Genomic DNA, 20,738 nt, shown 5'->3' with positions numbered 1-20,738 from the left:
AAATACCAGCATGAGCAGAGTATTGTTACTATGTTTGCTAGGTTTATGTATTTTTTGTTTTAACACTGCACTGCACCTCCCGTTAGCCCGTTACGTTATAGGATGGATATTAATAACAATATTTGTATTATTTATGTCTCCACTGAGATCATTATTCACACGTTCTCCCCATATACCTAACTCTACAATATACATAATATACTATGTACTATTACCTAACTGTACAGTAGGTATACTAGTATACATAATTATTATTATTATTATTATTATTATTATTATTATTATTATTATTATTATTATTATTATTATTATTATTATTATTACAGACACATAGACAGAAGGACAGACAGACAACTTTTCTCTATCAAATTCAAGGTATAATATAAAAATTATATTTAGAAATGAGCTCAAAACTGACGAAAAAGAACAGTCTCAAATATTCAAATGGAAAATGCAAGCAAGTGTTTCTTTGTTGTTTTTTTTTTTAACTATGGCGTGACGTCACGTGCAGTGTTGTCAAAATATTAGCACTCGCCGCGCGGTAAAAAAAAAAAATCCTTCGAAAAGCGCGAGTTCAAACACAAATATCTCGGCAAGTACAAGACGGATTTTAAAATCGAAAACAGATTTGTGAATGTGATTTTTGACCGCTTCGTTTTATTTATGTTAGGTTGAATTATTTCTTACATGAGAATCCTCAATTCCCGATACTTATTTGACGGACTACTAGTACACCAATATCTACCAACATAGGTAGGTACTTACTTTGATGACATTTGATCTAGCAGCGGTGACTATGGGTTGACCAAAGGGAACTTTATTTGGCCATAGACCTAATGCATAGTGCCCCTTTAGTCCAAAAATGTTACACTTCAATTTGACAATCAGCAACTTGTAATAACCTCTGATATGTTCTGTATACAAAATCTGTAAGAAAACAATGCCGAGTTTAGTTCATCGTCATACCCACGTTTACGAAGGTGCAGGGTGAAAACGAAAAACGTTATCAAAATCTTAGGGCCGAATGCACAGTCGTACCTTAATGATTAGGGATTCCTTTAAGTGCTTTCCTAAAATTCATATGCATAGTGGATCGTAAACTCTTTTGTAAAGTGTTTAATTTTACCCAAGCAAAGTGAAAGTTACAGAGGTATTCAGATTCTTACGCAAGCGCAATGTGTATTTCCGACTTTCTTTTACATTTTAATTTCAATACACTGACGTGCAGATAATGTGGAACAGATTGACTTCGAAATGGCTGTAAGATTTGATTGATTGATTGATTGATAATATATGCTTTATTTTAATAATTTAAAATTTACATGTTTTAGTTCTTCCCCTAAGCTACGGTCTAACTTTTGATGGGGGAATGTCTCTCATCCCATAATTAAAATAATAATAAAAAAAATAAGATCATAAGAATATTCAAGCCTACAAATTTCATTACCTCAATATAAATTTAAATCAGAATTCATTTTAATAATAAAAAAACTACACAACAATTAAACAAGAGTAAGTATAGGTACTTTAACAGAATGTAGAAAATCTATTCTATTCTATTCTATCTTTTAATAAGCTGTCTCATTTTAATAATAAAAAAACTACACAACAATTAAACAAGAGTAAGTATAGGTACTTTAACAGAATGTGGAAAATCTATTCTATTCTATTCTATCTTTTAATATGCTGTCTTTGATTTTTTCCTTAATTTTACCTTTGTTTCGCTCATCTAAGTAACCCTGACAATACAGATGCGGGGAAAAATAGAAGAACGAGGGAAGAGAAGGAGGAAGAAGAAAAACTACAAAGACAACGAAGAAGAAGGAAAAGAAGCCGATGACGTCGAAGAAGAAGAAGAAGAAGAAGAAGAAGAAGAAGAAGAAGAAGAAGAAGAAGAAGAAGAAGAAGAAGTAGGAAGTATAATTATGTAGAAATTTAAAACCGCGACGACGAAGGAAAGTGAGAAGAAAAAGTAGGAGAAAGAAGAGGAGGAGAAGAAGGAGATGGAGACCTAATCCTAAGAGGAGAAGAAGAAAGAGGAGAAGTAGGGGAAGAAGAAGAAGAAGAAGAACTGAACTGAACTGAACAAGGTTATTATATTTTTAACAAAAACAAATTATATAAAAATAATCCCTAAGCTAAGAAGAGGAAGAAGAAGAAGAAGAAGAAGAAGTAGGAAGTACTATTTACATGTTCTTTCATCTGAAATTTGTTGTCAATATATACACCTAGGTACCTGGCTTCATCTTTGTATTCTATAGGATTGCAAGTACAGGCGGTCTCATAAGTTTTGTTGTATAGACAGATACGTGAGTGACAAACTATTTTGTAGTTGTCCATGTTCATTCTTTGACTTTTGAAACCCAAGACAAGTGCTTCTGTTTTGCTCTCATTTAAAAATATATGATTATTGTAGAAATACTTCTGGAGGTTTATGAAGTCTTTTTGGGCGTTTTGTACCGCTATTTCCGGTTCACTATGGATGGAAACAATACAACTATCGTCCGCAAACATTTTCAAACTTCCAGCCCTTTGTAAATATTGTACATCGTACGTATAAACATTAAACCACGTAGGGGAATTTATCCCTCCTTGAACCGCCCCTTGAAGTACAGACAGCTCCCCACTGGTCGCATCTCCAATACGTGTCACCTGTTTTCTTCCTTCCAGGTAATTCTTGAAAATATCATGTGACATTCCTACTTCTTCAAATTTTTTCAATAAAACAGTGTGATCTAAGGTGTCAAAAACAAAGCTCAAATCTAGCAGCAAAACAACAACACATTGCCTTTTATCCAGGGCCGTATTTATTTGATCTGCAAAATCTTGTAATAACGTTATAGTGCTTTTCCCACTCTGGAAGCCGTGCTGAAAGAGTATTCAATGAAAATGAAAACTGTCCTAAATTTTTTTGCATTCGAGTGTGTATTGTATCCATAGCAACTAAAAATCAATCGAAACTGGTAGATGGCAAATGAACGCGATTAGTATCCAAATGGAAGAGAAGAAAATTTAGAAATTATTTCTCATTTCTGAGCTGTCAATGTGAATCTGACCAAGTGAACAATGTAGGAACGACTGTGTATTCGGCCCTTAGAGTCGATTCCTCAGTTCAATTTCAACAACAAAAAAAAATATCATAACAAACTTTGCAATTTCGCTTAGTATTTTCCAAGATGTCCGCCATTTTATTTTGTCCCCCCCTTAAAATTTCTTTAAGAAATCGGTCATCACTTTTTTTACCTTTTTATCACAATGTTATTCAGTGAATTAGTATGAAATTCAAAAAATTACAAGTTGACGATGACGATGACAATGACAATGACAATGACGATGACGATGACGATGACGTTGACGTTGACGATGACGATGACGATGACGATGACGATGACGATGACGATGACGATGACGATGACGATGACGATGACGATGACGATGACAATAAATGATGATGATGATGATGATGATGATGATGATGATGATGATGATGATGATGATGATGATGATGATGATGATGATGATGGTGATAATAATAAAATAAAAAAAATATAAGAATAAATAAAAATACTATACCCGATAATGTGTCTGATTTGTGTTTAACTGAATACAATCAGCCGCGTTCTGTCCACAAGAGATCAAATTCAGCCACGTGTCAGGTACTCTGCTGCCTTTCATGGGCTGACAAGACTCATTAGGCAGCTGCCACATAATGGTGGCTGTAATGAGGTATTCTGGATATGTTTCTATAATTTGAGGCTCTAAGGTAAGGCTAACCGCAGGCCATAGGACATTCAAAACTGTAATGTTGGACTGGAAATGAAACAAACATCTTATTAACTGATTCGTCTCTTTTCTTTTTTTTTATATATACAGGGTGTGCCAGAAAAACAATGACGGCTCAGGCCAGGTAGATCTCATCATTTCCAACAAGGTTTTGTGGGTCGTTTTCCTAACTTCGGCTTCGTTTTTGAGAAATGTCCAAAAATCACCTTTTAAAAAAAAAAATGCAGACCCCGAGTCAGTTGTTAGGTCATAACTTTTTAATTTTAATCGTATTTAGGGGGGGGGCGAGCCGCCCCTAAATACGGCCCTGCAATATATATGTTAAGGTAAATGTAGAAAATTCTTCACAATTACCAAACGTGCTGGTAAATGTAAGAATTTTTTCTAAATTTCTTACTTTTACCGGTAATTCTTTAAAATCGCCAATGCTCAGTGGTAAATGTAGAAAATAAAGATTTCTAATGCCCTTTTGAAATTAAAATTACCATATTTGGAACCCCTTTCTTTTAAATTGCAAAATAATATTTCACTTCTTCAAAATGTGCATAAAACCTAACACTTTGGTCACCTTTATCCAGGGGACAAATGAATTTTTCCGTATCCCCAACTTTCATGACAACAAACTTTTTCATTAGATCGTGTTCTAAAGGTGTTTTACCAATTATCTTAGACTTACCTACTTTCATTCACATTCTTTATCAAACTTTGGTACTTATCTTTAGTAAGAAAAACTGCGTTTGGATTTTTAGTGGAAATCACATCAAGTACCTACATACTTTTAAATTAAAAACATTAAAACGTTCCTCCATTGCCATAGCCCAATAAAAAGATCTACGCTTCTAAATTAAGGATAAAATTCAAGACAATAAAAGTTACTTCACTTCAGTTAAAAAAAAAAGTTGAAAACACCTGTAGATTGTTAAAATGAGTACCACGTGATAAACAAAGACACTGCGCACGCGTATCAATCGTTCCTGCATTTCCTACATTTACCAAGGCCCTCTGGTAATTGTGAAAAATAACCGGTAAATGTGAGAAATAATGAGTTTTGTAGAATTATTTCTTACATTTACCAATGGCGGTGGTAATTGTGAAAAATAACCTGTAATTTTTCACAATGACCAGATTTTCTACATTTACCTTAACATATACAATACAAGAGATTAAAAAAAAAAGAGATAAAAAGAAGAAGGAGAAGGAGAAAAAAAAATAATAGGCAAATGAAAATAATAATAATAATAATAATCATAATAAAAAGAGAAAAAAGTAATATATTGTATGTTTTATTGTTGTGTTGAAGTCTTGAAGTTGAAAACAAAAATAATAATTCTCAGAAGCCAATACCGATTTAGGAAAAACACTTCTGTATAATGAACTGAATTTGAATTGAACTAAAAAAAGTTTTGAACGATTTTATATTTTTATTAACCTGCCTTTGTCAATAATACTCACATTTGAAGGTGTTTCCACTGATATGATGGAGGTCATATCAAAAGATTCATTGTAACTCCAGAAATTGGTAACTTCTGTAAAGTCAAACATTTCATGATGTACACGTAGACCATACTTTCCTCCTTTAGTAATCACCCCACAGGGAAATTTGACTTGGTAGTATTTTTTTTGTTGGTTGTACTGGGAAATGTTCAACGGGATAACACCTGAATTATAAGATAAAGTATTTTCTTTATTTTTGATATACAGGGTGTCCACCAATGTATGACCCACTCAAATTGCTCCGAATCTGTTAGAGTTTTCTAAAAATAAAAAAACCGGTATATTTTTGATTTTTGCAAAGAACTTTTTGGCAATAATGAAATTTGCGAACAAGTTCGCAAAAACCGCGAACTTGGTGCCAACTTTAGAATTTCAAACGAGAACCCCAATTTTTTATTGCATATTATTATTCTACGTAAAACTTCATGTACAATCGACTATTCATTATTTTTTGCAATTCGCGGTTTCGTGAATTCCGCGAAATATCGCGAACATCAAAATTAACTGAAATGTACCTGTATGACATATCATGTCGCAATGTTTTTCCATCATTTCACAATGTTTTTCCCTCATAAATCACGAGGTAACATCAGATTTCGGATTGAGGTCATTTCTCGCGAATTCTCAAAATTTCAATCACTTTGCCAATTCGCGAACTTAGCAAATTTCGCGAATTCGCGAAAAATGACCTCAGTCCGAAATCTTATGTTACCTCTTGATTTATGAGGGAAAAACATTGTGAAATGATGTGTCTTACGGTACATTTCAAATACTTTGTCGATTCGTGAACTTTGCAATTTTCGCAAATTCGCGAAAAATAAGAAAATAAAGGCCAAGTCTGCATTCCCAGTTTTTCGTGCCTGCTGAATCTTAATTCCTTCAACCTTCTCTCAGTTTCAGCTTGGCTACCTATGTTTTCCCTACTCAAATAAATAAATAATTAAACGTGAAATCCGAAGAGAAAATATAGTGTTACCACATGATTTATGAAGGAAAAACATTGTGAAATGATATGTCACACAGGTACATTTCAGTTAGTTTTGATGTTCGCGACATTTCGCGGAATTCGCGAAACCGCGAATCACAAAAAAATAATGAATAGTCTATTGTGCATGAAATTTTACGTAGAACAATAATATACAAAAATTGGGGTTCTCATTTGAAATTCCAAAGTTGGTACAAAAATCAAAGAAATACCTACTGGTTGTTTTTATTTTTCGAAAACTCCAACAGATTCGGAGCAATTTGAGTGGGTCACACATTGGTGGACACCCTCAATTTATGCAATAAGGACCATTCAGAAAAATGTGGGTTCCAGTGCAGCCTTGCTCGCCTATCACTCTTATTTCCATAGTTTGATGGGTTATGGAATCGTTTACTGGGGTTTCGCGGGGTGCAGCTCTGAGATATTTCTATTACAAAAACAAGCTGTCAGAGCTATCTTCAGTTATCGAAGAACGGTTTCTTGTACACCAATTTTCAAAAATTACAAAATTCTTACTTTTGCGGCTCAGGTCATATTAGATACATGTTCTCTTGTGCATAAAATGTCTGAGCAACTTACTAAACATGGTGATCTACACCGGTATCCCACGAGCCGCAGAAACAATATTGTCACTACAAGAAACCGTATCTTCGATAGATCTTTTCTTAAACAAGGAATCTCTAAATTCATATCGATTGATGATTTGTGCTTCAAATAGGTCCCACTAATGGTTCATATTGAAATTCGGACCCAAAAATGAACTTTAGACTTCCGGCCCTGATGGCCTCCGGGGGTGAAAATTGATGTTTCGAAATTTTATTTTTGGGACCGAACTTCAATATGAATCATTAGTGGGACCTATTTGAAGCAGAAATCACCCATCGATATGAATTTCCCATTTTTGGTGCTTCCCCTATTGGCGGGAGAACATGGAAAAATGAAATTTTGAATAGGCTATAACTCCGGCCCTGATTGTCGGATCGAGCTCAAACTTGTACCAAAGTACTACGTTCCTTAAGACCTTTAATATGATGTATCACAAACAGGGGGTTCTTATTTAAGATTTTAAAGTTGGCCCCCGTTTCAAGGACTTCGCGAAATTTTTCGCGAATCGCGATATTGCCAAAATATCCGCATTGAAAATCAAAAAGTTACGGGTTTTTTGTTTTTCGAAATTTCAAACAGGCTTCGAGAAAAACAATTGAAGCATAAATTCTGGGACACCCTGTATACAGTGGAACCTCGATAAAAAATAATTCAAGGGAAAAGACCAAAGTTATTTCTTATCGAGTTTTATTTCTTATCGAGGGGTTTGCCTAAAAAAATTATTTACTATCGAGGTTTTCTAGAAACACAAATAAGGAACAGGCATTGTCTGAATCCTCTATGATTAACAATTTGGTTTAAATAGAAATAGCATTCTTAGATTTCACACTTTTGTCACCCATCTCAAATTTCAAATGAACTAAAACAACAGAATATTAACACACTTTGTGTAAAGTAATTATCACACAGCCCGTCAGTATAGTGAACCCGTGCCCGCGAGGGTTTAGGACGCGGGTGTTACATTCGATTCTCTCATTCCTGTCGTTCTGCAAGACGACCCATTAAACCATTGATGTTATTACATAACTTGTCCTACTTTCAATTTCTAATTTAGGGATTGCTTTCTCTAGTTTGTTATCCCTTTCTATTTCATATGTAGGTAATGCACTTTCAATTACTTTCTATTTCTAATATTATTATATAAACACCTAACAGAAGATTGTACAGATCTGAGCGCACGGCAGTGCGCCAGGCCAAGTTCCAGTAAGCACGCCTGTGTATCTTTACACGAACCGATTCGGCAGGTTTTTCTCACCTTCATAGATCGGATTCCTCTGAAGATAAACTTTTGAAATTCAGGGTACATATTTAGGTAAGGTATATAAACATACCTAGAAAATTTCAGCTCTTAATACCAAGTAGTTCCGGAGATATAGAGGCGCAAAAATCGCAATTTTTTTACTCACTCATTTATTATCATTTACGAGGAATATTCAGATTTGTACCTACCTAAATATTTTATTCTGACTAATACTAAGTAAGTAGTCAGAAGAAGAAGAAAAAGAAGAAGAAGAAGAAGAAATCATTTACGAGGAATATTCAGATTTGTACCTACCTAAATATTTTATTCTGACTAATACTAAGTAAGTAGTCAGAAGAAGAAGAAGAAGAAAAAGAAGAAGAAGAAGAGATCATTTACGAGGAATATTCAGATTTGTACCTACCTAAATATTTTATTCTGACTAATACTAAGTAAGTAGTCAGAAGAAGAAGAAGAAAAAGAAGAAGAAGAAGAGGAAGAAGAAGAAGAACATGGACACAAAAAGCTTAGGGTATTAGTTCAAGAGTTTCCCGACAGGATTGCTTCACGTATATGAAAAGCTCTTTCAAATGTTTCAGGTTTCAGATGATAGTATGAAAATGTTTATTGCTTCTTTCGCTTCAGTTTGCATGAAATTTTCAAAGTGTACTAACGCGGCGAGGAAATTTCGTACGAAAATGAACTAGGAACAGAAAATAACTATTTTAAAACTAGAAATGGCTAACAGGAAGAAGAAAAAAACATATTGGAGTAAACAAAAATAAAAATATTACAAACTATTTTCATTAATTTGCAACGCTTTTGCAGCTTTAGTGCCTATACAAATGAGACAGATTTTAGAGGTAAGCTTTGATTCATTTTATACTTAAATGACTTGTAGACTGTAGAGGATTATAACATAGACCTGTGATGGAACCTAAATTTGAAAATTATACAATAATTATTAATTTCACTATGTAGGTACCTATAGGTGAACGAACGTGTATTACTACTGTACTCTACTCAATTATGAAAATTATGAAGCAGTCATTTATGATGTCATAGAAACTACTAAAGTACTATACTTGAAAAAATTATCATTTACGAGGAATATTCAGATTTGTACCTACCTAAATATTTTATTCTGACTAATACTAAGTAAGTAGTCAGAAGAAGAAGAAGAAGAAAAAGAAGAAGAAGAAGAGGAAGAAGAAGAAGAAGAAGAACATGGACACAAAAAGCTTAGGGTATTAGTTCAAGAGTTTCCCGACAGGATTGCTTCACGTATATGAAAAGCTCTTTCAAATGTTTCAGGTTTCAGATGATAGTATGAAAATGTTTATTGCTTCTTTCGCTTCAGTTTGCATGAAATTTTCAAAGTGTACTAACGCGGCGAGGAAATTTCGTACGAAAATGAACTAGGAACAGAAAATAACTATTTTAAAACTAGAAATGGCTAACAGGAAGAAGAAAAAAACATATTGGAGTAAACAAAAATAAAAATATTACAAACTATTTTCATTAATTTGCAACGCTTTTGCAGCTTTAGTGCCTATACAAATGAGACAGATTTTAGAGGTAAGCTTTGATTCATTTTATACTTAAATGTCTTAAATAATATTTTGAAAGAACCGTACAAATCGTAGTAAGTAGGTACAAACTCACGCTCTGCGCTCACCGGAAAGGATCACTTTTTTAGATAGATCTATATTATTGCCCTAATAATGTGTAGTACCTACTGTAGTAAGTTGGAGCTTCTCACTCGATTGACTCGATATTAATTTCTATTGCTTACTAAGTAGGTAGGTAATAAGTATACCTATAGGTATAGAACCTACATGTACTATGTACCTAACCATTAGAAAGAAATGGAATAGGTTCAAATTTTCAAAATCGGGAAAGAGGGTAGAAATATCCGTTTAGGATCCCCTGAGAAAAGAAAAAGTGTTAGTCAATATGGTCTGTGCGTATGTACATATTAGTATATCGAGAACGGTTTGTAATAGAGCCATGAAATTTGTCCGTTTCCTTAGTTACCACTTATGTTCCAAGAACGCGACTGTAAACATTTTATAAAAATCGGTCGGTCACTTGTGCAGAGACCAACCGCAGACAACACTGCTTTATCGTCATATCGTAAACAGTAAGAGACATCGAGAAAAGTATAAGAGTTGACCCCCCAATAATATGGGGTCAATACACCTTAACCTATTAATTTATGCATTAATATTACCTACCTAATGTAATATATGAATAGGCGTGATCTGGAAGAGCTAGTTTAATAAAAACAGGTGTTTATGTTTAATAAATAAATTGAAAAAAAAAGAAATTGTGAAAACTCAAAACCGTTTGCAATTCGGAAAATTTGACGAAAGAGGTTTTTCTGAATTTCTCATGATGTAGTCATGTGGATTCAAAGTCTCCTGTATTTAGGTAGCCTGTAAATTAACCACGAACTTTACATTAAAAGTGCGTTTCAGTGGAATCTTGTGTACCAACTCGAAGAGTCCTTTCTTGGCATGAGATCTTTTCGCTAACTGAGGCAGGGGAGCTCCCTGTTTGTTGAGAGGGAAAGTGCTTCTGCTTGAAGAAGAAATGGAAAGAGGGATACGGAAAATCATTATGAGACAAGGGTTGATATGAAATATAAAAATGTTTTTTCTTCTTTTGAAATCCAGTGTTGTCAAACTTGGGGGAAACGTAGGAAAATTTTGCATCATGTAGGTAAGGAAGAAGTAGTTTTCTTATTCCGGCTGCATACTAATTCCGCAAAATATGACCTTTATTACCCCCGGAAGGTTGCTCATTTGTGAAAGTTCTTTTTTATGCAACCTAACCGTATTACTAAGGCCTGAAGGAAGATGTAGGTACTAATCAAAAGGTATTCCTACTCTAAGTAATAGGAATTCGGATGTATACCCAAGAGTTGTTTTGCGGAATTTGGATGTGGGATTTTACTACCTGAGACATTTTGCGGAATTAGTATACATAGTTTATGCCAACTGCCTACTCCAGTTCATAAAAATTAACAATTTTTTTCATTTTGATCTTGTGTAAAAGTCTTTCCCTATCCCCTTGCCTTAGCATGAGTACATGGTGGCATAACTGTAGACCGGGGCTGGGATGGGGTGGGAAGGTAGGTCTCCTTTGTTTTTTGTAGATGAGTATTTCACCGCCGTTTTTATTTCCTAGCAATGGAACAACTGCTACATTAGACACATGTTATCTGTGTCGTAGCATTACCATCTCGTAGTATGTCCCTCATCAAATGGGCGATAAGGGATACAATACGGATAAGGGATACAATATGCAAATTTTTGTCTGTGGTGGCCTGGTGGCATTCCAACCCGAGACCTTCTCCACGGCAAGCAAGCGCATTAGTACTGGGGGGGCTAACCGTGCTCGTTTATCTACATAGATAATATACATATATATATTAAATACAGTATATTAAAAATAATGTAAGGTACATAGTGCCATTACAATTTACAATCAGTATTAGAAAACCTATTTCCTATTTCAGGTGGCTCGGGCAGTAGTATGATGTGGTCCTCAGTGGCATCTAGCTCGGAAAGCGAATGTCCTTCAGCACGTAGTAAACACAGTGCCACATTACTGGGGGGAGACATATACTTACTAGGTGGACGCAATGGCAATCTACCGCTGAAAGACTTTTGGCGATACAGTTTAAGTGAGTAACCTAACCAATAATCTTACACCTTCTGTCATTAGTTCCGTTAAGCCTGACTCTTATCATCAGTGAAACCATATCGCATTTTCAGAATTTGTCGGTGATGAAATATGTAGAAAAACTCGATTTTTACTTTATTAGACTATTAGAGCATTGATCAGGAGTATTTTGAGGTAGAAATTTTTCTCAGCATTCCCGATTGGAAAAACTATTTACTCCAAAAGAGTTTAAGCAAGGTTGGAGGTTGACAGGTTGAGCTCTCCTCACAACATAAAAGTCTTCAATCAGGTACTTTTCAAACTGGCATTTCAGAAAGTAAACGCTGGACCCCTATTAAGTGTAAAGTCAGCCCTGGGTCACTTCACAGTCATGCTGCCTGTAAACTGCCAAGCTCGATGTTGCTCTTCGGGGGAGAACGAGGAGGCCATCCCAACAATGAACTATGGAGATTTCATTTTGGTAAGTTTCTTTCAGACTGTCGATCGATATCGACTGGCCCCAGAAAAAGTAGGTAAGATCAGAGAAAATTGTTACAGTCGCGTCCTTGGACCATACCGGGATAGCATACCAAATTTCATCGCTCTAGTGTTGCCTGTACTACCGGTATAGCTTCCCACACTTTTAAATCGGACAATTGTTGACCTGTGGCAAAGGAGAAGAAGAAGAAAAAAAAAACGAGTTAGTTGAAAATAGTCTGAGTGTAATGTAGGTAATCTAAGTTTGAATGTACATATATAGGGTGTCCCATAATTCATGCTTAGGTACCTCGTTTTTCTCGGAGCCTTGAAAAAAACACGTAGCTAGGTTTCTTTGATTTTTGATGCGGATATTTTGATATAAATAACCCAATTCGCGAATTTTTTTGCAAATTCCGTGAAATGTGTACCTACCAATTTTGGGTTTTTTAATCAGAACCGCCATTTTTACTTTCCTTATTTATTGCATACTCGATTTCTACGTAAAGTATAAATAATCGACTACTTTCTGGAATTTTTGCGGTTCGCGTTTTTCGCGGAAACCGTGAATCACAAAAATGTCTCAAAAAGTCAAAAGTTCAAGTGCAATCGATCAAATCAGAGGGTTTTTTGCTCCCAAATCTTATAATAAATTTCATTATTATTTCGTTCAATATTTCACTGTTTGTGATTTGCGCGGTTTTCGCGAAATCCGCGAATCCTACATATGTCTTATAATAAATTTCATTATTATTTCGTTCAATATTTCACTGTTTGTGATTTGCGCGGTTTTCGCGAAATCCGCGAATCCTACATATTTTTTACTTTCTTTAAAAGTACCTACATGTGTGACAATCTTACCAATTTTTTCAATAAAATAACAACTTTTATACAGTTTTGTATGAAGACATGGCTTTTTCCTTTTCACACCTTTTTTACTTTCCTTATCTTATAACTCAGAGTCTCAGACTGTTTTGCCCAAGCTGAGACATATGTACTTCTTATATTATTTATTTGAGCAAAATTGGGAACAGTTGTTTTTCCCCCCATCAAATGTTTGTACTAATAAATAAATAAAGTAAAATAACTTTTTGAAAAATAAATAAAAAATGACCCAGTACGCAAGTTGGCATCAAAAATCAACACCGCTCTATTCTGGGACTCCCAAACTTGTAACGTGCTTTGATGTTACTTGAACCTGTACAAAATTTCATCAAAATCGGACCAGACAATCGCGAGTTATAGGTTATAGTGGAACACCAAATGCAAAACGGTCGAGTTGAAACGTTACACGTTCGGTCAAAAAATAAAAGACAAAATTTATCTAAAATTAGATGGAAGCAATATCAACCTGCAAAACTGATATCACCCTAGGAAAGTATGAATAAACTGCTCAAATTAAAGAAAGAGATAGTCCGACGACAGGAAATATTAAATTTATGAAATTATTAAAATAATATATAATTTATTTAATTATGTGTAATGCTTTGTAATTTCAAATCAGAATATTTTATTACTTGCTTTCTAGGTCTAGGTACTAATCCTCAAAAAACACTTTCGCATTTAAAATTGGACGCCAAGAAATTTCTTCAACAAGCAAAACTTATGGAAATCTGTAGCTCTCAACAGACAAATTTGTTGATTATTATATATTATTCTCGTGAAAAGATGACAACAAAAGATCTATCAGCGTAACAGACAGAGAGAAATTTCGGCTATAGGTAACTTAAAACCTTTGAACCAATCAGAAGGCGCCTTTCGTTGTTTTCTGAAGATTTGTAAGGGTTTTTGTAAAGAAAGGTACGATCAATGATGTACTACAGATTTGACAACAAAAGATCTATCAGCGTAACAGACAGAGAGAAATTTCGGCTATAGGTAACTTAAAACCTTTGAACCAATCAGAAGGCGCCTTTGTAAGGGTTTTTGTAAAGAAAGGTACGATCAATGATGTACTACAGATTTGGTAATACCATACCTACACGAATCCAGTTTTTTGAGTTTGAACAATTAAGTACGAGATGTAGTCCAGCGTGACTTTAGTAGTGATTGGTTGATTCTTGGTGTTCGCAACACGACCGTTTTGTCTAATTCGTGAAGTGGAAAATAGAAGTAACATAATTATACATAGCTACTTGAGCACTTATCCACCTATCAGAATAGTACCTATTCAGAACCCGGTGGTCATAAAGACATAAAGTACAGGATAATCTGACTTCTCAGTAGGTACATACATATCTACATATTTGATAGATGCCCTTTGAGTAAATTTTTTGAACTGACAAATCGCGGGACGCCCCATCACCCACCTAAAAATAATATAGTAATCATCATCATAATAATCGTGTGATGTTCACACCAGATTTTTTTTTTTTTTTAATAGGTGGGTACCTACATTTAGACATATGAAAAATTCAAAACCGGGACAAAATGGCAAACTGGCCGAGAGAGTGGCTTCAAACAATCAAACCGGGACGTATGGCAAACATAACGAGTTTTAGATTGTTTCAGCAGTATCGGGACAACTTGTAGACTGTAGAGGATTATAACATAGACCTGTGATGGAACCTAAATTTGAAAATTATACAATAATTATTAATTTCACTATGTAGGTACCTATAGGTGAACGAACGTGTATTACTACTGTACTCTACTCAATTATGAAAATTATGAAGCAGTCATTTATGATGTCATAGAAACTACTAAAGTACTATACTTGAAAAAATTATCATTTACGAGGAATATTCAGATTTGTACCTACCTAAATATTTTATTCTGACTAATACTAAGTAAGTAGTCAGAAGAAGAAGAAGAAGAAAAAGAAGAAGAAGAAGAGGAAGAAGAAGAAGAAGAAGAACATGGACACAAAAAGCTTAGGGTATTAGTTCAAGAGTTTCCCGACAGGATTGCTTCACGTATATGAAAAGCTCTTTCAAATGTTTCAGGTTTCAGATGATAGTATGAAAATGTTTATTGCTTCTTTCGCTTCAGTTTGCATGAAATTTTCAAAGTGTACTAACGCGGCGAGGAAATTTCGTACGAAAATGAACTAGGAACAGAAAATAACTATTTTAAAACTAGAAATGGCTAACAGGAAGAAGAAAAAAACATATTGGAGTAAACAAAAATAAAAATATTACAAACTATTTTCATTAATTTGCAACGCTTTTGCAGCTTTAGTGCCTATACAAATGAGACAGATTTTAGAGGTAAGCTTTGATTCATTTTATACTTAAATGTCTTAAATAATATTTTGAAAGAACCGTACAAATCGTAGTAAGTAGGTACAAACTCACGCTCTGCGCTCACCGGAAAGGATCACTTTTTTAGATAGATCTATATTATTGCCCTAATAATGTGTAGTACCTACTGTAGTAAGTTGGAGCTTCTCACTCGATTGACTCGATATTAATTTCTATTGCTTACTAAGTAGGTAGGTAATAAGTATACCTATAGGTATAGAACCTACATGTACTATGTACCTAACCATTAGAAAGAAATGGAATAGGTTCAAATTTTCAAAATCGGGAAAGAGGGTAGAAATATCCGTTTAGGATCCCCTGAGAAAAGAAAAAGTGTTAGTCAATATGGTCTGTGCGTATGTACATATTAGTATATCGAGAACGGTTTGTAATAGAGCCATGAAATTTGTCCGTTTCCTTAGTTACCACTTATGTTCCAAGAACGCGACTGTAAACATTTTATAAAAATCGGTCGGTCACTTGTGCAGAGACCAACCGCAGACAACACTGCTTTATCGTCATATCGTAAACAGTAAGAGACATCGAGAAAAGTATAAGAGTTGACCCCCCAATAATATGGGGTCAATACACCTTAACCTATTAATTTATGCATTAATATTACCTACCTAATGTAATATATGAATAGGCGTGATCTGGAAGAGCTAGTTTAATAAAAACAGGTGTTTATGTTTAATAAATAAATTGAAAAAAAAAGAAATTGTGAAAACTCAAAACCGTTTGCAATTCGGAAAATTTGACGAAAGAGGTTTTTCTGAATTTCTCATGATGTAGTCATGTGGATTCAAAGTCTCCTGTATTTAGGTAGCCTGTAAATTAACCACGAACTTTACATTAAAAGTGCGTTTCAGTGGAATCTTGTGTACCAACTCGAAGAGTCCTTTCTTGGCATGAGATCTTTTCGCTAACTGAGGCAGGGGAGCTCCCTGTTTGTTGAGAGGGAAAGTGCTTCTGCTTGAAGAAGAAATGGAAAGAGGGATACGGAAAATCATTATGAGACAAGGGTTGATATGAAATATAAAAATGTTTTTTCTTCTTTTGAAATCCAGTGTTGTCAAACTTGGGGGAAACGTAGGAAAATTTTGCATCATGTAGGTAAGGAAGAAGTAGTTTTCTTATTCCGGCTGCATACTAATTCCGCAAAATATGACCTTTATTACCCCCGGAAGGTTGCTCATTTGTGAAAGTTCTTTTTTATGCAACCTAACCGTATTACTAAGGCCTGAAGGAAGATGTAGGTACTAATCAAAAGGTATTCCTACTCTAAGTAATAGGAATTCGGATGTATACCCAAGAGTTGTTTTGCGGAATTTGGATGTGGGATTTTACTACCTGAGACATTTTGCGGAATTAGTATACATAGTTTATGCCAACTGCCTACTCCAGTTCATAAAAATTAACAATTTTTTTCATTTTGATCTTGTGTAAAAGTCTTTCCCTATCCCCTTGCCTTAGCATGAGTACATGGTGGCATAACTGTAGACCGGGGCTGGGATGGGGTGGGAAGGTAGGTCTCCTTTGTTTTTTGTAGATGAGTATTTCACCGCCGTTTTTATTTCCTAGCAATGGAACAACTGCTACATTAGACACATGTTATCTGTGTCGTAGCATTACCATCTCGTAGTATGTCCCTCATCAAATGGGCGATAAGGGATACAATACGGATAAGGGATACAATATGCAAATTTTTGTCTGTGGTGGCCTGGTGGCATTCCAACCCGAGACCTTCTCCACGGCAAGCAAGCGCATTAGTACTGGGGGGGCTAACCGTGCTCGTTTATCTACATAGATAATATACATATATATATTAAATACAGTATATTAAAAATAATGTAAGGTACATAGTGCCATTACAATTTACAATCAGTATTAGAAAACCTATTTCCTATTTCAGGTGGCTCGGGCAGTAGTATGATGTGGTCCTCAGTGGCATCTAGCTCGGAAAGCGAATGTCCTTCAGCACGTAGTAAACACAGTGCCACATTACTGGGGGGAGACATATACTTACTAGGTGGACGCAATGGCAATCTACCGCTGAAAGACTTTTGGCGATACAGTTTAAGTGAGTAACCTAACCAATAATCTTACACCTTCTGTCATTAGTTCCGTTAAGCCTGACTCTTATCATCAGTGAAACCATATCGCATTTTCAGAATTTGTCGGTGATGAAATATGTAGAAAAACTCGATTTTTACTTTATTAGACTATTAGAGCATTGATCAGAATCTGATCATCTGATGATTGATTAGGTACCTACCTACTTTTAGTATTCTCCGATATGTATGTGACTAATCGATAATAAGCATTTTTATAACTTTCGACCTGTCTAATTGGGACCCGTCTAAAAAGGAAACCTGGATAAATTCCCTCTGTAACATGTCCCCTCTACTTGTAATAGGTAGGTACCTACATAATGCATTGATCAGAATCTGATCATCTGATGATTGATTAGGTACCTACCTACTTTTAGTATTCTCCGATATGTATGTGACTAATCGATAATGAGCATTTTTATAACTTTCGACCTGTCTAATTGGGACCCGTCTAAAAAGGAACCCTGGATAAATTCCCTCTGTAACATGTCCCCTCTACTTGTAATAGGTAGGTACCTACATAATTGTAATTGGTATACCTACATACCTAAATAAGCGGGAAAAAATTGCCTGTCCCTTAGATTCCCAATTAGGCAGGTTCGACTGTAAATCACGATTCAAATATTTCAGGCGAAAATAAATGGGAACAGTTGCACCCGAGTGGGGACAACCCTCCTTGTTTGCAAGAGCATACTGCGGTGGTTCACAAAGACTGCATCTATGTGTTCGGAGGCGAGGTGGGATTCTCGGCTGAGAATGAAATACCGCTCTGGATTTACAATGTCAAAGTAAGTTCTAATCCAGCCTAGCCTAGTTAGCTTGGATGGCGCCTGCCTTGTAACCGTTAGGTCGCGGCTTCGATTCCCGCCCGAGGCGGACTTTACCCTAAACAGATTAGCATCATACACGGAACGACTGGTTTTCTTCTACCTTGATTCCTTTCTGAGAGTCCACGTGAGGCAAGGTGTTACCCTAAACAGATTAGCATCATACACGGAACGACTGGTTTTCTTCTACCTTGATTCCTTTCTGAGAGTCCACGTGAGGCAAGGTGTAAACCGAGGTACTCACATAAATAAGTAAGCTACCTCTTGACGTGTAACATGTAGGTATTATACCTAAGTTATGTAACCCCTATGATTCCTTTCTGAGAGTCCACGTGAGGCAAGGTGTAAACCGAGGTACTCACATAAATAAGTAAGCTACCTCTTGACGTGTAACATGTATTATACCTAAGTTATGTAACCCCTATTCGCAAAAATTAAAACAAAAGCTTTTTCTTCAGACTGATAGAGTCGCAATTGAGTAAAGGGACTTTTCAGTTCTATCATACTCTCAACTCACGAATCTCACGATGCGGAGGGACCTTTAAAGCTCAGTTGAAGAAGAGAAAAAAGGTGGGTGGAGAGGTGGGGGGTGAGGGTGCGTAGGTATGTTGCCTGTACCCATTTCCCCTCTTTTTCAAACACGTGCCTCAGAGCTTTTTCCCCCTAATACCTACAATATTAATACAAACCATCATCAGACAAATAAAAGGTTTTGATGAAGGGTAAGCAAGTTGTTGTTTCCTGCTGGATGCAATAGGATGGGGATTTTCGACCCTTTTATTTTGTTCTAAAATATTACGTGTAGCTTGTAGATATACATTGTACATGTCAGGCTTAATCCCCGAATTCGCTCAATGGGTGAAAAAACAGCTAACTCCGCGGAGTAAAAAATGCAAACTGCTTAATCCCCAAAATTCGGCAGTTGAGGAACTGTAAATAGCTCAGTCCCCGGACTTTATTTATGAAAAAGCTCGATTTGAATTGAGAAATCGGCCATTGAGCATCAAGAAAAAGTAGAATAAACTGCTCACTCCGCGGAGTGAAAACAAGAGATTGTGCCAGACCGTTGATTGTGCGTTTTTAACCCGATCTAATGGTACATACATATAGTCGCCCTATGTACCATTAGATTGGGTCAACCACTAGTAACTTATAAGCTTATATAACTACAGGGAAAGGTTTCCTGAAGGAATAGGATTAAGACGTTAAGACGCAGGTTCCCTGACATTTTCAGAACAATCAATGGAGAAAGTTCTGTTCACAAAGAGGAGCAAATGTTCCCCGTGGAAGGAGAGGGCACTCGGCTTTACTATACAGAGGAGCTATGCTTATCTACGGAGGATATAGGGATCTCAAAGGCTCTTCAAATGAACTTTGGGCCTTCCATTTTGGTAAGATATACATTATACAATACATACACTTAGATTTGGTAGGATAGAACAACTTACTTACTTTTATAATTTTCAGATGATTCTTCAATTCATACCCATGGGCGCGAGCGTAGCCAGCTAGTGGGGGGGCAATCGAATTGGCATTTTGATCAAATCTTCCATGCTTACGACGTAAAGGGGAAGGGGCGATATGACTTAGAACAAATAGCCACTCGGTAGGTGTGGAACGTGGAACGGACTGTTCCGGAGATGAGTTGCATGGTGGGTTTCAGAAGGGCTATTACTATGGTTTTCTTGAAATCAGTTGAAAAATGCTTTGAATTAAGATTTGATTTTTTATTATTTATTTTCATTAATATTTCTGCTGGATAAACGTGAAATCAGTTGAAAAATGCTTTGAATTAAGATTTGATTTTTTATTATTTATTTTCATTAATATTTCTGCTGGATAAACGTTTTTTTTTACCCATTAATTTTAAGTTAAGTACAATTTATTCTTTCCAAGTGCAATTTAATTATTTACCTTTTCTACTTATGTGCAATTTGAACAATTAAATGAAAAAGCAGTTTTTGCCGAACAGTAAATGTTATGTATACTTCTATTCTATCATTAATCAATAGGTACTTTTGCGCTATATATATTTACCTCAATTTTTCACGAACCATTTAGGAAACACCTCAAAATCATTGAGTCTGAATCAGAAATATTTTTACACCTAGGCACAAAGGTAAAGAATCTAACCCAAAGGTTCGTGAAAAATTGCTGTAGTTAGACTAATTCATTAGGTCTTCATGAAGTTCAGTATCAGTAGCTATTTGCCGAGTTCTAAAACTACCTACATAAAATCTCCTATATTTCTTGATTCAAAAAAGTAAATAACCTTGGAAGGATAACATCCTTTTTTAATCGAAG

The 20,738-nt window shown here is 35.4% G+C and overlaps 2 protein-coding genes across 3 annotated transcripts; one reads left to right on the top strand and one right to left on the bottom strand.

Annotated features, from left to right (window-relative positions):
- Nucleotides 1-653: 653 nt before the first annotated feature.
- On the bottom strand, nucleotides 654-5,434 carry LOC103511088. Its single transcript, XM_008475800.3, has 3 exons — nucleotides 5,236-5,434; nucleotides 3,574-3,810; nucleotides 654-927 (listed from the first exon to the last, which is right to left on the bottom strand). The coding sequence occupies exons 1-3, from the start codon at nucleotides 5,323-5,325 to the stop codon at nucleotides 742-744; spliced, it is 513 nt and encodes a 170-aa protein (XP_008474022.1). The 5' UTR covers nucleotides 5,326-5,434; the 3' UTR covers nucleotides 654-741.
- A 10,452-nt stretch (nucleotides 5,435-15,886) lies between these two features.
- On the top strand, nucleotides 15,887-19,956 carry LOC103511098 (rab9 effector protein with kelch motifs-like). 2 transcript variants are annotated; one of them, XM_026824953.1, is made up of 4 exons: nucleotides 15,887-17,021; nucleotides 17,409-17,576; nucleotides 18,238-18,395; nucleotides 19,669-19,956. In XM_026824953.1, exons 1-4 carry the CDS (start codon nucleotides 17,009-17,011, stop codon nucleotides 19,870-19,872), a joined length of 543 nt encoding a protein of 180 aa, XP_026680754.1. In that variant the 5' UTR covers nucleotides 15,887-17,008; the 3' UTR covers nucleotides 19,873-19,956. The 2 variants fall into 2 exon arrangements, with proteins under 2 accessions (XP_026680754.1, XP_026680755.1); XM_026824954.1 differs by having other exon boundaries at nucleotides 19,651-19,762.
- Nucleotides 19,957-20,738: the final 782 nt, after the last annotated feature.

Source organism: Diaphorina citri, unplaced genomic scaffold (assembly GCF_000475195.1).
Source record: "Diaphorina citri unplaced genomic scaffold, Diaci psyllid genome assembly version 1.1 scaffold674, whole genome shotgun sequence".
Taxonomy (NCBI): domain Eukaryota; kingdom Metazoa; phylum Arthropoda; class Insecta; order Hemiptera; family Psyllidae; genus Diaphorina; species Diaphorina citri.
The sequence above is the reverse complement of the archived record's forward strand: the minus strand, read 5'-3'. Positions and strand labels throughout refer to the sequence as shown.